The sequence below is a fragment of the Canis lupus genome, chromosome 26 (genome assembly GCF_048164855.1).
Source record: "Canis lupus baileyi chromosome 26, mCanLup2.hap1, whole genome shotgun sequence".
Lineage (NCBI taxonomy): Eukaryota > Metazoa > Chordata > Mammalia > Carnivora > Canidae > Canis > Canis lupus.
Genome location: NC_132863.1, coordinates 7,204,470 through 7,219,402, shown reverse-complemented (window position 1 = coordinate 7,219,402; position 14,933 = coordinate 7,204,470). Strand labels below are relative to the sequence as shown.

Below are 14,933 nucleotides of genomic sequence, written 5' to 3'. Positions count from 1 at the left end.
TTTTCAGAGGATCAGCTTGTGCTCAGTCTTTTGTTCAAGATGAGGGGGTACACCTGAGCAAGATGTTCATTCATAGCACCCCTACTGCCTCTCACCGCATCCCCCCTTTCCTAGGCAGCCCCTTCTTATTCTCCATGTGAGTTCTTCACACCCCAACTTCTGCACTGCCGTGCCCAGGGTTCTTCTCATGGCCAGAGGACGACCATGGCAGCCTCCTGGATTCATCTTTATTCATCTTCCTCTAGTCCAGTAACACTCACATTGCATCTCTACCTCAGACACCCCACCACCTACTCACCTAGTCCTTGTGCTCACAGGACACTTGGACATCTCTGATTCCTCCTGATGCCACCCCTCTCTGACCAGCAATTTGTGGTCACTCCGTCTCAGTAAATGGCACCATGATGCTTCCAGTTGCTCAGGCCAAAAACTTTTTTTTTTTTTTTTTTAGGATTTATTTATTCATGAGAGACACAGAGAGAGAAGCAGAGACATAGGCAGAGGGAGACACAGGCTCCCTGAGGGGAGCCCTATGTGGGACTCAATCCCAGGACCCTGGGACCAGGACCTGAGCCAAAGGCAGATGCCCAACTGAGCCACCCAGGCCCTAGGCCATACACTTTAAAGCCATTCTTGACTCTTCTCTCTTTTCCTAACTAGAGTGCCAGGTCATTCATTATATAAACTAGCACTGTCCGAGACAAACCAGGATGTGTAGTCTGTCCATTAACCCACATCCAATTCATCAGCAAACCCAGCTGGCTCTATTTTTAAGTATGTATCTAGCATCCGGCCATTGTCCCACCTCCTACTTTATTGCCCTTGGTCCAGGCATTCATCCTGTCCTGCCTTGATTTTTACAATGGCCTCCTAACTGGTCTCCCCACTTCCACCCATGCCTCCCACCTCCAAATCTGTTCTCTCAGCAACCGCAGCAAGCCCATTAAAACATGAGTGAGATCACGTTACTCCTCTGCTCAAAAGTCTCAATGGTTTCCCAGTTCATTCAGAGGAAAAGCCTAGGTCCTTATACAATAGCTTTGCCTTTGCTGTTCCTTCTGCCTGGAACGCCTCCACCAGGTAACCACTAGGCATGCTCCCTCACTTCTTCCAGCCACGCGTACTCACTCTCTATATAAAATGTCAATAATCTCCACCAACATCACTTATGCATCCCTAACCCAGCTCTCCTTGCCTGATGCAACACACTGCATTTTCTAAAAATGGCCATAGAAATTTGTATGGTCCTACAAACTCTTCTAGAACCACTTCTCTCATCAAAAGGGAGTCTTATTCCCCTCCCCTTTGATATGAACCAGCCTTAGGAACTCCCTTCTAAACAGATAAAATGTGACACTACAAGCCTCCAGAGGTGGGCTCCTCACAGGTGCTCATCCTCCTCCTGACTCTGTCTCTTGGGACCTTCTCCCCGGGAACCCACGACGCCAGAGGAAGCCCAAACTAGTGCACACAGAGAGCCCAGAAGGGGACGAATCAAGGCCCCAGACAACAGCCACCATTAACCACCAGCTGCATGAGCGAACAAGCCTTTAGATGGTTCACAGGCCCCAGGCCTCAAGTCTTCCAGCTCAGGTCCTGGACATCATAGAGCAGAGAAAAGCTACACCCTTGCCCTGTTCTATGCCTCCAATCCAAATCCGTGACCCACAGAACTCCTAAGTCTTCACACTATTTGTTACACAGTCCTAGTAACCGAAACATCAAACTTGATTTTTCTCTCTATTAGCTATCGCTCTATATATTTGCTTGCTGATTTCTCATGTCTCCCCGGAAGAGAATGGGAACTCCTGGAGGGCAGGTACTTGTGTCTATTTTCCCCTCACCTCAGTATCTATAAAAGTACCTGGCACACAGTGGGCCCTCGGTAAATACTTGTTGAACAAATGAATCTTTGCTAATTAAAGAAAACTGCTCCGTACTATAATTGCAACACCTTCTGCTGAAGCACGCGACCTTTTCCTGAAGAAAGCGTTCTCTGGTGTGTTTTGGACCAGCTCCCTGTTAAAAAATATCTCTTGTCAGCCATCTGGAAAATGATAAAGTTGGATCTATACCTCCCACTATACGCCAGGAAACAGTCCAAACGGATCAAAGATTTATACGTGATAAAACGAAACCATTAAAATCCTAGAAAAAAAGGCACGACGAAATTCCGATATAACCTTGGAGTGGGAAGGCCTTTCTAACGACGACTCTCTCACAGCCATAAAGGAAAAAGATGGATCAATTCAAAGTACATAAAAACCACAAAACTTCTGTTTGGCCGAGGAAAAGCAGCATGAGCAAAATCGAAAGATAAATGACAATCTGGGAGGAAAGCCAGTAGCTTCCATCACAAAGAGCTAAACTTCCTGATGTATTTAAACAAACAAACAGACTCCTAGAAGTTGGACAGAAAAGGAGGCCAATAAATCAGTAGAAACATGGCCGTTCGAGGCAGTTCACAGGAAAGGGAACGACAGATGACCCTTAATCGTAGGGAAAAATACTCAACATCCTTTCTCTCACATATAATGAGAGAAATATGAAGTAAAACTACCCTGAGAAATTATTTCTCACCTAACACATTGGCCCAAAATCCAAATCATGGCAAACGATGCTGGCAGGGTAGTGAGGAGAGGGCTGGTCTCACGTGTTGCTGGTGGGACGGTGGGTATGCCCTGTGGCCTAGCAATGACATTTCTGGGAATTTATCCCAGATCAGTTTGCGCATATGTGAAATGACATATATATGAAATCACTCATCTAGCATTCTTCATAGTAGGCAAACACAGAAACAGCATAAACGTCCATCAGTAGAAGATTGATAGCCTACATGATGATACATGTGTGCATACAACACAACACCAGAGAGCTATAAAGAAGAATGAGAGCTTTGTTGTCCTATTATAGAAAGAGCCAACAGATGCATCATAAAAAAGGAAAATGCAAGGTTCCAAACAGTATGCATAATGCTATCTGCTAATTAAAAAAAAAAAACAAGAGAACAACAATACTCATATTCCTGTTTGCTCATATACGAGTAAAGAAATTCAAGAAAGTCACACAAGGGGCACCTGGCTGGCTCAGTAGGACAAGTGTGCGACTTGATCTTGGGATTGAGTTCAAGCCCCATGTTGGTTGCAAAGATTACTTAAATAAATAAATAAATAAATAAATAATCCATGGAGAAACAGCCAGAGCCTACAGACTTCAAGCTTTTTCACCCCTAAAAATCCATTCCTGTGATTAAGCCCCCAGTTGGTTAGAGCACTGGCAGCTAAATAGCCCAGTGGTCATGTCCTTTACCCCCTCCCCACCAGGGATTACCCAAAGGCAAGGACTGGTCTCCCAGCCTCAAGAAGGACCAGCGTCTATGGTGCCATTTACCCTCCAAGTCCCCATGAGATCAGGCTGAGGCCAGACTCCAGCTGAGCCCACATCTTTGCCTGGTTTCTTCCTGTTGTAACTGGTTTCCATTTCGTCCCTACTGGCTTCTCCTGAGAACCTCCCCCAAGAAATCACTCAACGCAGAATCCCTGTCTCAGGCTCTGCTCCTAGAAACCCAACCTAAGACATCAACCAAATAAACCACATTAACTGATAACAGATCCCTTCCTCCAAAATGCACCATCAGTCAGCACTTCTGACCAGCACATGCATAATTTTCCACACTGTGCTGGCCTAATACCAATCAAAAGCAAAGATACTGCTGGCAGGACTTCATACAAGTTAATACACAGTTTCTAAGAAGGGATATAAAATGTTGACTGTATTTTTATCCCCACCACCCATGGACCTAAGGTCCTGAGACCCCCCAGCCTGAGAACTCGTTCTGGCTAAATCATGATTCCAGACATATTAGCTGGATTTCCTGACCACTGGCTGAGAGCAGGAAAGGCAAACAGGATTGGGAGGAGGCTAGGGTGGATGTCAGCTGGCTTTGCCTGCCGTCGCAGACTTCGAGATGTCCACCCCAATTGATTCCCTGGTCCTGGCACACAAGAGCGTAATCTCTGAGAAGGCTGCATCCCCCCCCCCCCCCTCCCGCTTAGGTAATACAGCAAAATCCTCACCGTGGAATGGGAATGGAAGGGCTAAATGCCGTGTCTGGGCCAGCAGCCTCGGATAGTGGGTGTGACCCTTTCACACCTACACCAGACCCTTGCCACATCCCATACACCCTACTCAGGTCTCAGCATTCAGCTCTATGCGCTGGAGACTACTTACAGCCAATCCCCGTGACTCAGCAGAGCTTTTCCAGTCATGTGAAGCATGCTTGACCAGGGCAAGTTGGAAGGGCCCGGAAGCTCCCTCAACTAAATCCCAAAGGACGGGAAGGTAGTGGACAGATGGTTTCCTATGCTCTCAAGTGGGGTAACGCCAAGGCATGTCTAACTGTTTCCCAGAAATCCCCAGTACGGTCAAGCTCCAGTTGCCACAGTAGTAACTTCCTTGATTATATTCCCCTTATCAGCTATCTGCTCTTTCTCATCATGCTTCCCTACTCTCACTACAGATACGTCCTGGGATTGCCTCCTAAGCAGCTGCCTTGAACTTGAAACCTTGCCTCAGAATCTGTGGAGAAATCCAAACCAAAACGCTTCTACCAGCGGATCTACACAGAGATCCAGTTTCAACCATGCATATGTTAAAAGCACCCTGGGGCATGGTAGAGCAATGAAGGAAAGAAGTCCAGGTCTCTGAGTGATGGCATGAGGAGAGCCACCGCCAATCCAGAACTGCTAGGTGAGAAACAATCTTCTCTCTTCTTTAAGCCACAGAATTGGTGGGGAATCTTTGTTACGGTAGCTGTGGCTTGTGCTAGTTAGGAAACCTGCCCAACATCCATTTCCTCTCTGGTCACGGCATGGCTTTTCTGCTCAGGAACCACTTTCCTACTCCCCTCCCAGATATAGCTGACCTGCTCATGCCACCCCGGCTTCAGGGGAGGCAGGAACATATGGCTCAGGCCTAGGCCCACAAAGCCCCTGTCTCCCAGACCATAGTGAAAGGCTTAGGGGAGGACCCAAGAGCCAAATCAGGCCAATCAGAGACAAGAAGCATCAGCCAAGATCTTTAGCTGAAAGACAAACCCTTCTGCTGCTGTCCAATAGGACAGAAGTCCAGAGCAATGAACCTGCACTTGAGCCTGCCTGGGGAAGAAGTCACCTGTGGGAAAACTAGATATATAAGACAGAGAGAAAGATGAGTGAGAACATTATTTAGGCACCTAGATCCAGCTATCCGTGAAGCTGGACAACCCTAGATTTGTCAGCCAATACATTCGCAACCAAGAATTCTATTTAATAAAAATCTGCTCCAGGGTGCCTGGCTGGCTCAATCAGTGGAGCATAAGCCTCTTGATCCCAGGGTCATGAGTTCAAGCCCCATTTTGGGCATAGAGCTTACTTTAAAAAAAAAAAAAAAAAGTCTCAAAAATAAATAAATAAAACTCTATCCCTAAAGAGAACACCATGTCCGTTAGTTCATAACTCTCTGTGCAAAACAGGCTACGGGCCAGCTGCTAGTCGTTTAGATAATTCCCTTATAGGAATACTCATTTTTGTTGTCACAATTACCCAGATAACTGAGGAAAGCAAATCAAATGCTTTCTAGACTCTCTCCTCTGTATCAAGTGCTAGGAGACACAACGTGATGTCAGCAATTGGCCCGCTGCTGCCAGGGCCAAGCCCTCCATGCCAGCTGTCCCAGGAGGCTTCACCAAGTAGCCACCATGCCATCCCACTCTGCTGCTATGGGTCCCAAGTCCATCCTCAGCCACTGCAGATTCTTGAACGTGGCCATGTAGACCACAGGGTGCTGTGGCCTTGGCCCAAGCACCTGGACCTTTACTCGAGGCAGAGCAGGACCACGTCGACCCTTCAGGATGGCTCTGTGCCACTGAGCACTGCCATTCAGAAAAACCCTGAGGTTTTCTGAGGATGAGGACTGAGGATCCCAAAGCCTGCCCTAGTCTCATGTCTGCCTCTTGTGTAGTCCAAATTGAACCTGGGGAGTTTTCTTTCCTTTCTTAAGGAGGAGGAGAGGGAAAAAGGGATTTTGGCCAGATTTAGCTGGCCCTCTCTTCTGGCCACCAATGGATGGCCCCAGCGGCTGCCTCATCTGCTCCTGGGCACTGGGATGCTGACCCCCCCAGGTGTGCTCTGAGAATTGTTCCAGAGAACACTATGCAGACGGCAGTGCCCAGCTGGGTGCCCAACATCATAGGTGCTCAACAGAAGGGTTTATTTCCTCCTTCAGAAAGAAAAAGCTGACCTGCAAGAGAAATGCTAACTCAAGTTATAGGACATGCCACTGAAATTGTCCAGGTCTTGGCAGAATGCCTGGCCCACGGTGTGGGAAAGGAGGGGGCAATGAGAAACCAGGAGAGAGGTGGAAGCAAGCAGAAGAAGGAAAGGAACAGAGGAGGAGGAGGGAGGAAATTGGAAATGGCCCCATCACCCACATGTCCCCCAGACCAAGAAGCAGCCTGGTCCTAACGCAAGATTTCCTTCCACTTCTAGGGTGAAGAGGAGGCTGGGGAACTCAGACCCAGGGCACCAGAGGAAAGCAGCCAAAGGGCCACAGGGTGGGGCAGATGAGCACTCAGTTTGGGCAGCACCTGGGACTGAGGAAAATCTCTCTCTCAGCCACCATGATTCCCCCTGACGGTTTGGGTCCTTCCTGCTATCCCCACCCCCCAATCACAGAAGGACCCTGGAAACCACCTCTCATCCCCATAGGCTGCTGCCTCTCTTTTACCCTATCTTGGGCTCAGGTCTGCTTTATCGTTAACCTCCTGGGCCTCTGGGGCCAGACCTCCCAGGTGAGGAGATGCAGGTGGCCAAAGGTCACAGCACTCAGCAGTCACATGCCCCAAAGGAGACTGCTGTCCCTCCCACAAGAGCACAGTGTGCACCAGGCCGGCGAGCATTCCTCACGCTCCAGCGTTTGCCACTTCTCCACCACTGCCAGACTCAACAAAGGGACAAGTACTTACAGCCAGCAAGTCCCAGCCCCAAAAACCCAGAAGCATCTCCACAGTAACCCCAGGATCTCAAAAAGTGACGAAAGCGTTGGTGAGTGACCTTCCCCGTCCACCCCAGGCATCTCTGCTCATCAGCCTTGAGGCACCTGTTCATCTGCTCTGCTACCCAGGGCTCAAGAGTTGCTTCTTTGAACTCACCCGCCAATACACAAGCATCCACCCCAAACAACCTCAAGCGAATGTCACAAGAAGCCCTAAACAGGGAGCTAGCCCTCAGTGCTCTGTTTTGTTTTTATAAGGGAAGTTCCATGAGAACATTTCATTTATTAAAATAATTCCTTTAAACTCTTTCAGAATAATAAAATTCATTTTCCTTACTTGAGTAGCACTGCAAGTAGAAGTACTTTTATTTCAAGGCACCATAAATGATAGTCTCTCTAAGAACACCTCTGCCTCCACATATGAAAATCCTTTAAAAAAAAAAAAAAAGAAAGAAAGAAAGAAAGAAAAAAGGAAAACATCTCACAGCAATCATGATCAACACAAACTTTTGTTAATGTGACTGTTCAACAGGATGTGGGTTACGGGGGGCCTGGCTCCTCTATGATCATTGACAACCCTTATTAGAACAGATCCCCCAGCTCAGGCCCTGGAAGGACAGGGGAATGAACGAAACCCACATAAGGTGGGGGACATTCCAAACCCAAAACTCCTATCAACGTGCCAGCTCTGGAGTTTCTCCCAGCTCCTCCTCCTCTTCACTTCTCCTCCTCGCTCAGGTTGGCATTCCCCTGGCGTGTGGACATCAGCTTGGTTTGCAAAAGAGCCGCTAGTTTTTTGGATGTCTTTTTGAGAAAGGCGCTGCCCGGGTGGGCACTGTTCACGTGCAGGTACAGGTCCTCCTGGGTGGGCCCCGTGTAGCCACAATCCTCACAGACATAAAGCTTGTCCCGACGTTGTTTGTAGGCGTACTGCTGCTGCACCCCGTGGATCTTCTTCAGGTGCGACTCCAAGGAGCAGCGCTGGGTGAAGGCTTTGTTGCAGATGTCACATTTGTAGGGGCGAATGCCTGCAAGGTTGATGGGCGGACACATCACCAGTTGGTCACCACCAAGCCAGAGCCTCCCAACCATGAAGCCATTTAAAATCATGATGCACAACCCAATAGCAGAAAACCAAATGGCCTGATTCAAAACCGGGCAGAGGAACTAAACAGACCCTCTTCCAAAGAAGGCAGGCAAAGAGCCAACAGGTACATGACAAGGTGCTCAACACCGTTGATCATCAGGAGAATGTGAGTCACAACTGCCATGAAATATCACCTCGCACCTGTTAGAATGATTATCATCAAAGACAAAAGATAGCAAGGGTCCTTGAGGATGTGGGGGAAAGGGAACCCTTGTACACTGGTGGTGGAAATGTAAACTGGCACAGCCATTATGGAAATCAGTATGGAGGTTTCCCAAAAAATTAAGAATAGCACTACCAAGGACGCCTCGGTTGCTCAATGGTTGAGCGTCTGTCTGGCTCAGGTCGTGATCCTGGAGTCCCGAGATCGAGTCCCGCATCCAGCTCCCCGCAGGGAGCCTGCTTCTCCCTCTGCCTAAGTCTCTGCCTCTCTCTCTCTCTCTGTGTCTCTCATGAGTAAATAAATAAAATCTAAAAAAAAAAAAAAAAAGGAAGAGCACTACCATATGATCAGAAATCCCACGACTAGGATACATATCCAAAGAAAAGGAAAACAGGATCTCAAAGAGACATCTGCACACCTGTGTTCACCGCAGCATTATTCACAACAGCCAAGACATGCACATAATCTAAGTGTCCATCAACAAATGAATGGATAAAGAAGATGTGGTGTATTTATACAATGGAATATTATTCTGCCATGAGAAAGGAAATCCTGCTATTTACATCATCGTGGATGAACAGTGAGGGCATTATATGAAATAAACCTACAGAGAATGATAAATACAGCATGGTACTACCTGTACATGGAAAAGTCAAACCTGTGGCACAGAGTGGATAAACGGTTGTAGGAGGGGTAGGAAAAATAGGGAGGAAAAAATATCCGCACGACCAGGGATTTGACGTGAGGAAAATGATTAAGACAGGAAACAAGGTGTAGACGTCTACAAAGGTTCACAACATCCCCATGAGCAAACATAAAAAGGGATGCCAACCTCGCAAAGAAACACCACCTGGCTTTGGGAGGAAGGGTTTTGGTCTTCCCACTTGTATGCCTTAATGTTTTGGTTTTATAATGGGCAAAGCAAAACTTCTTTTTAGTTTAGTTGTGGTTTTCCGGAAACAGACCCTCTGACAAAGATTCCAGCAGCGCCTATAAGTGAGCGAAGACATGGGGGCTGGGAGAGGAAGGAGCCCTATGAGGTATGGACAGCAAGGCGGTCACTGCTGTGGGCAACCAGAGTCCAGTTCCCCTGGACAAGTTAGGACACTGACCTCTGAGTCATCCTGCCCCTTACAGCTAGGGTACCCCCACCCCCAGCAGCACTGTCAGGGGCCGCCCCTGGGAGGTGCCGATTCTCCCTCCCCGGCTTGTGCCAGCAAGAACACTGTCAGGCAGAGTTGCAGGTGTGGGCAGTCACAACGTCAATGGGTGTGCCCAGAAACGGCAGGAGCCAGGGGCGTGGGCTGGACATGGGTGGCATCTGCCACAGTTATGAAAGCATTTCCAAACGAGATCTCATGCTGGCCTCAGCATCCGGCTAATATTCGTGGGGATTGCCTTCTAGATGGATAGTTCCCATGTGCCATCCACACCAGGGAGCTCAGCCTCATGAAAGCACAGACCTGCCCATTTCACGGAGGGCACTCATTCTGACTGTGAGGTTAGAGTGCCACATAAACTGATGTGTGTAAGGCCTAATGTAGGCTGTAAGGGATGAGTGTCATGCCAGGGGTACCAGGAACAGGTGGGGGTCAGCCACCACCATCAGACCATCTTAGAGCCCAGAGGCCGGCAGAGTCATCCTGCGCAGGAATCACCAAAGCAAAATTTAAGGGCAGGCCAAAAACTCATCAATCAAGTTAGATAATGTTTCAAAAATTGAAACACACGGAAAAAAAAAAATCCCTAAGAACAAGTTATCAAAATCTTAAACAAGGACAAGACCCGACAATATCCTCCTGGAGCTTGCAACGAAAGGAAAGATGTGCACTTCAGGGAGATGTTTACATGTATTTTTTAAGTGGTTATTCTTTATCCCCATCCTGTTCTGATTGTTGAAATAAATATACTGAAAAATTGAAAAGGAGCTGTATTAAAACTTCCATTTAAAAATGTTTAAATATTTTTGTACACAAACATAGGATTTATCATGCTTTTACTATCCTGGCTTTAGTGGAAGCAAACTTATCCTAAGATATTTTCAAAATCTACTTTTTTAGCTCCACAATAATCTGGAGGATTTATCCATGTTGGTGCTTACAGCTGGGTTTCATTCCTTTTCAACAGCACCAGGGTGTTTTGTTGTACTGCTATACCCAAATGCCATCTTTCACAAGCCAGAGATAGACCGACTGCCTTGTACAACCGGGTCCTAACATGTACTCCTCAGACGGATAATCGAACTGCACCACTTGGGAGCTTGTAGTAAATGCAGAGTCCCACCAGGTCCCACCCCAGCCCGAATTGGACGTGGTGCTGTGGTCCTCCAACCCAGGGTGGGGGGGATAGGGGGGCAGGGTGGGTGAGCGTTTGCCAAAACACAGATTCCTGGCCCCAGCCCTGGTGGTTCTCATTCTGGAATGGATAGGGCTGGGACTCCCAGGTTTCTAGCACATTCCCAGGTGATGCAGAGGCTTGCTTGTCCCGGGACCTCTTTGGGAGTCACAGGTCTAAAGACACACCAAATTAGGCATGACCGATACTGAACAGGAAGAAAACAGAACATCTGAATACACCAATTACCAGCAAGGAGATTGAATCAATAAACAAAAAACTCCCAACAAACAAATGTCTGGGACCAGAGGGCTTCACAGGCAAACTCTACCAAGTGAGGCATGAAGACAGCACTTCGGGGGGTCTGCAAGCAGTCCTGGTCCCAATATTTTCTCTCCAAGGTTAAAAGTCCTCACTTTCTTAATGGTGGCTCACGGAATTGGGCAAGAGAGCCCCTCCTGTTCACGAAGTACACAGATGATAAAGGAAGTTGAAATGAAAAAATATCCACTCCCCACCCCCATCCAACCAACTGAACAAACCAAATTGCTTTCATTTTTCATCCAGTCCACATCCAGAAGTACACACATGAAACATATCCCGTAACATTCAGGTGAAAAGTGTGTTGGGTCAATGAAATTCTACTCAAGCAGAATGCAAGTCTATATTATATTCCACACATTCTAGAAAAACTGCCAGAACGTAAGAAATTCTTTTACAAGCCTCGGCATTCGGCACATAATAGGTGCTCAGTAAATAATTTTTAAATGAAGGAATGAATGAATGAACCCCTACCGGCCCTGGCCTGCAGAAAAAGATTCAAGAAACAAATGTAAGGAAGAGGGCTGCTTTGGGTTTCATGCTCAGGCCTGTTAGAGGGCTTTGTATCTCTTCAGGCCTTCTGCGCCATGCCAGCAGCGGGCTCCCCCAATCTCTGGCAGATCAAGCAACAAACCTGATTTCAAACCCACAGCTCATCACAACAGAAATTCACCCAGAGACCAGTTACTCCTTTCAGCAGTTATTGGAAATAACCCACTACTGTCTTAAAACATCAAACTAGGGGGGATCCCTGGGTGGCTCAGCAGTTTAGCACCTGCCTTTGGCCCAGGGCATGATCCTGGAGTCCCGGGATCGAGTCCGGCGTTGGGCTCCTGGCATGGAGCCTGCTTCTCCCTCTGCCTGTGTCTCTGCCTCTCTCTCTCTCTCTCTATCATGAATAAATCAATAAATCTTTTTTTAAAAATAAATCTTTAAAAAAAACAAAAACATCAAACTAGGGACGCCTGGGTGGCTCAGTGGTTGAGCGTCTGCCTTGGGCCCAGGTCGTGATCCCAGGGTCCTGGGATGAGTCCCGCATCAAGCTTCCTGCAGGGAGCCTGCTTCTCCTTCTGCCTGTGTCTCTGCCTCTCTGTGTGTGTCTCTCGTGAGTAAATAAATAAAATCTTTAAAAACAAAACAAAAAAAACCATCAAACTAAACATGTGAGAGTGGCACATTTACACACACACCCCCAACCGCCGCCGCCGCAAACTCCCAGGCCCCAGGGAAGATGAGGCTTCCAGTCCTGCTCTAGGAGACCCCACCCCCTTGGGGACACAAAAAGGTCATGGGAAGTGACTGTGGACCAGGACTCTGCTGGATCCCTGCCCCCTGGCAGAGGCGAGCATGCCAGGAGCACACCTGCTTCTCCTGCATCAACAGGTCAGCTGAGCACCTTCCACGGGCAGAGCACCCAGCAAGGCCCAGACAGCAAAGGCTAGAGATTCCAGAGCCTTGCATCGTCCAGACAATAGCTTGAGGATGACTGCTGCAGGATGGCTTTTCTCAGGGAGGGTGGGATGTGAGCCTGGCTGGGTGGATAGGGGACTTGCAGACACCAAGACGTATGGAAGAGAGCAGGCACCAAAAGTTCCAGTTGGGGCAATTCTGGCTTTGGCACACCTGCTTCACCTCCCCTCTCTGGAAATACTACATTCATCCCTCGCTCACTGGTGCAAACAGACGCTGTCATGCAGCAGCCTCCAGGGTGATCCTTTCTGGGCTTGAAAACAAACCCCTTCCTCCTGCAGCACCCATCCCCCCATGAACTCGGGGGTGGGTGGGAGACAAAGGTGGCCAGAGAGAATGCCTGGGCAAAGAGGACAGACGCCAAGGCCTCCCCAACTTTGGAGTCTCACCCACCTTAGTGCTCTGGAGGAAAGGCCAACCTTGCTCAGCCTGCAGTGGGATACCAGGAACGGGAAAACATCAAGCCCACACCAACCATCAGTAACCTACAGACACCCACACAGCAGGAGGCCTCTGAAAACCCACACATCACACATCAGCTACTTGTTCCATGAGCACTGGATAGATATGGCTGAACCCCTCCAAACCTCAGCGTCTCTCCTGAGTAAATAAATAAATGGGGATAACATTCATACCCCCTTGTTAGGTTGCTCTGAGGATTAATGGACCCATCACCTGCAAAGGGCCCAGCACATATTAAGCACCCAGTGGAATAGAGCTCTGAGAGTTTACAGGACACAAATACGTCCTATTCATAAACTGGTTGGTGGGGACATACATAGTATTTGTCTTTACGTAGGATCTGTACATACACTTGTATTTGCATGCACTTTGGGGTATGTTGCTTATTTCACATTGAAAGAAAAAGGGGATCATTGTTTTCAATGTAGTCATTAGGTGTCTGGCGGGAAGAAGGGTGGAGAGACCTCCTTCGCCAGCAACCCTTTTGAACATTGTACCCTATGTGCTCTGACCTCATCCAAAAAATACTGCATTGGGTTATCCAAAAGTGTTTCTTCTCCTCAAATTGTCTTTCCTATTACCAAAATCAAGCTTCAAATCACACACCTCCAAAGAAAATTCTTTGCTACTGGTGCTTTCTGCTTGCTTTCCATGCCTTAGCTAAGTGCTCTATTATTGATACAAACATGAACTTTAGCAAGAAGCTCCTTGTGGGAGTGAGTATTTAGGGCAGCCTCCTTGGGAGGCAATGTGGCCATGCCCATCAAAGACTGTTGTTTGTCTACCCTCTGGCCCACTTTAGGGAAATTATCTACAGAAAGACTCACACAGGTAGACAAAAGATGTATAAGAATATTCATGGCAGTCTGACATTTTAAAAAGGGAGGGAGGGAGGGAGGGAGGGAGGGAGGGAGGGAGGGAGGGAGGGGAGGGGAGGGGAGGGAGGAAAGAAAAGTCTGAGAATGGAAACAAGTTGCTTAGTTGGGACAAGGGGAAATGATGGTGCCTCCACATTTGAAATTGTCATAATCTCGTATTAAAAAATGCTCTGACAATTATTTAAGAGGTGTGTCTACCCGTGCAGATATAATACAGTGTCCAAGATATATATGACATGAAAAAAGCAGTGTGTATTAACAACTTCTGGGGGAAAACTTAAATGGTGGTTTGCTTTCAGTGTGGAACTGGGGCTTGGCAGGGGAGGAAGGCTTACTTCTTTTCCCTTTCATATTACTTTTTTAGCTAAAAGGGAAGCCAGAATGAAATAGAGCAGGGACAGCCTGATGAGTGAAGGAGGTGATCCCACCACACAACCCTTCCCTAGGGGTGGAGTTTACTTTCTTTTTTTCCTGCCATCTGCCCCACTCCAAAATTCTCCCAATCTGCATTTCCCCCCTTCCCCCCTACCAGTCAATCCTACCTGGTGGCTCCAAACAAAGACACCATTGTTTCCTCTTCTTCAATCAAGATGGGATTTGTTTGCCTTCCTGGCCCTCTCAATGTGGCCGATGGAAGATCAGGCCAGAGGGCGTCTCAGGGGTGGGGCAGATACTAACTTCAGCTTTGACCCGCGCCCCCTCCCCACTTCCCGGCCCTCGAATCTACATTCCTCAGCTTCTCTCTCTGGAGCCTAGAAGCTAGCACAGGTATGGCAGGCGCCTTGAACGGGCTTCTTTATTCCAGAGTCATAAAGTTATGACTAACGTGGGTGCTACCTCATGGCACAACCCCATAAAGTCTGAGCTGGGGACCCCACAGGTGTGTGTGCCCTTTACAGCTCTCCCCCTAAGAAACAAATCATTTCCTTCCATGGGTGGCCAATCCTAGGATGCATCCTGGTTGGTTCAACCTAAACATTTAAACAAATCCAAAAGAACTGCCTCTAAAAAAACAGGCCCATGATGTTTTTCCCGGGCAGCAAACTGAATATCCATTTGTTTCTTTAAAGCTCATGGCCCCCTCTCTCTATTTTTTTTAAATATTTTATTTATTTATTTATGAAAG

General features: G+C 47.8%; 1 protein-coding gene across 4 annotated transcripts in view; it reads right to left on the bottom strand.

The window, feature by feature from the left end:
• Window positions 1–7,369: 7,369 nt before the first annotated feature.
• OVOL2 (ovo like zinc finger 2) overlaps window positions 7,370–14,933 on the bottom strand; it is a 78,389-nt gene continuing 70,825 nt past the window's right edge. For all 4 annotated transcript variants that reach the window (XM_072799945.1, XM_072799944.1, XM_072799946.1 and 1 more), the window contains one exon: window positions 7,370–8,060. In XM_072799945.1, coding sequence (XP_072656046.1) covers window positions 7,750–8,060 — 311 coding nt within the window. In that variant the 3' untranslated portion in view covers window positions 7,370–7,749. The remainder of the gene's footprint in view (window positions 8,061–14,933) is intronic.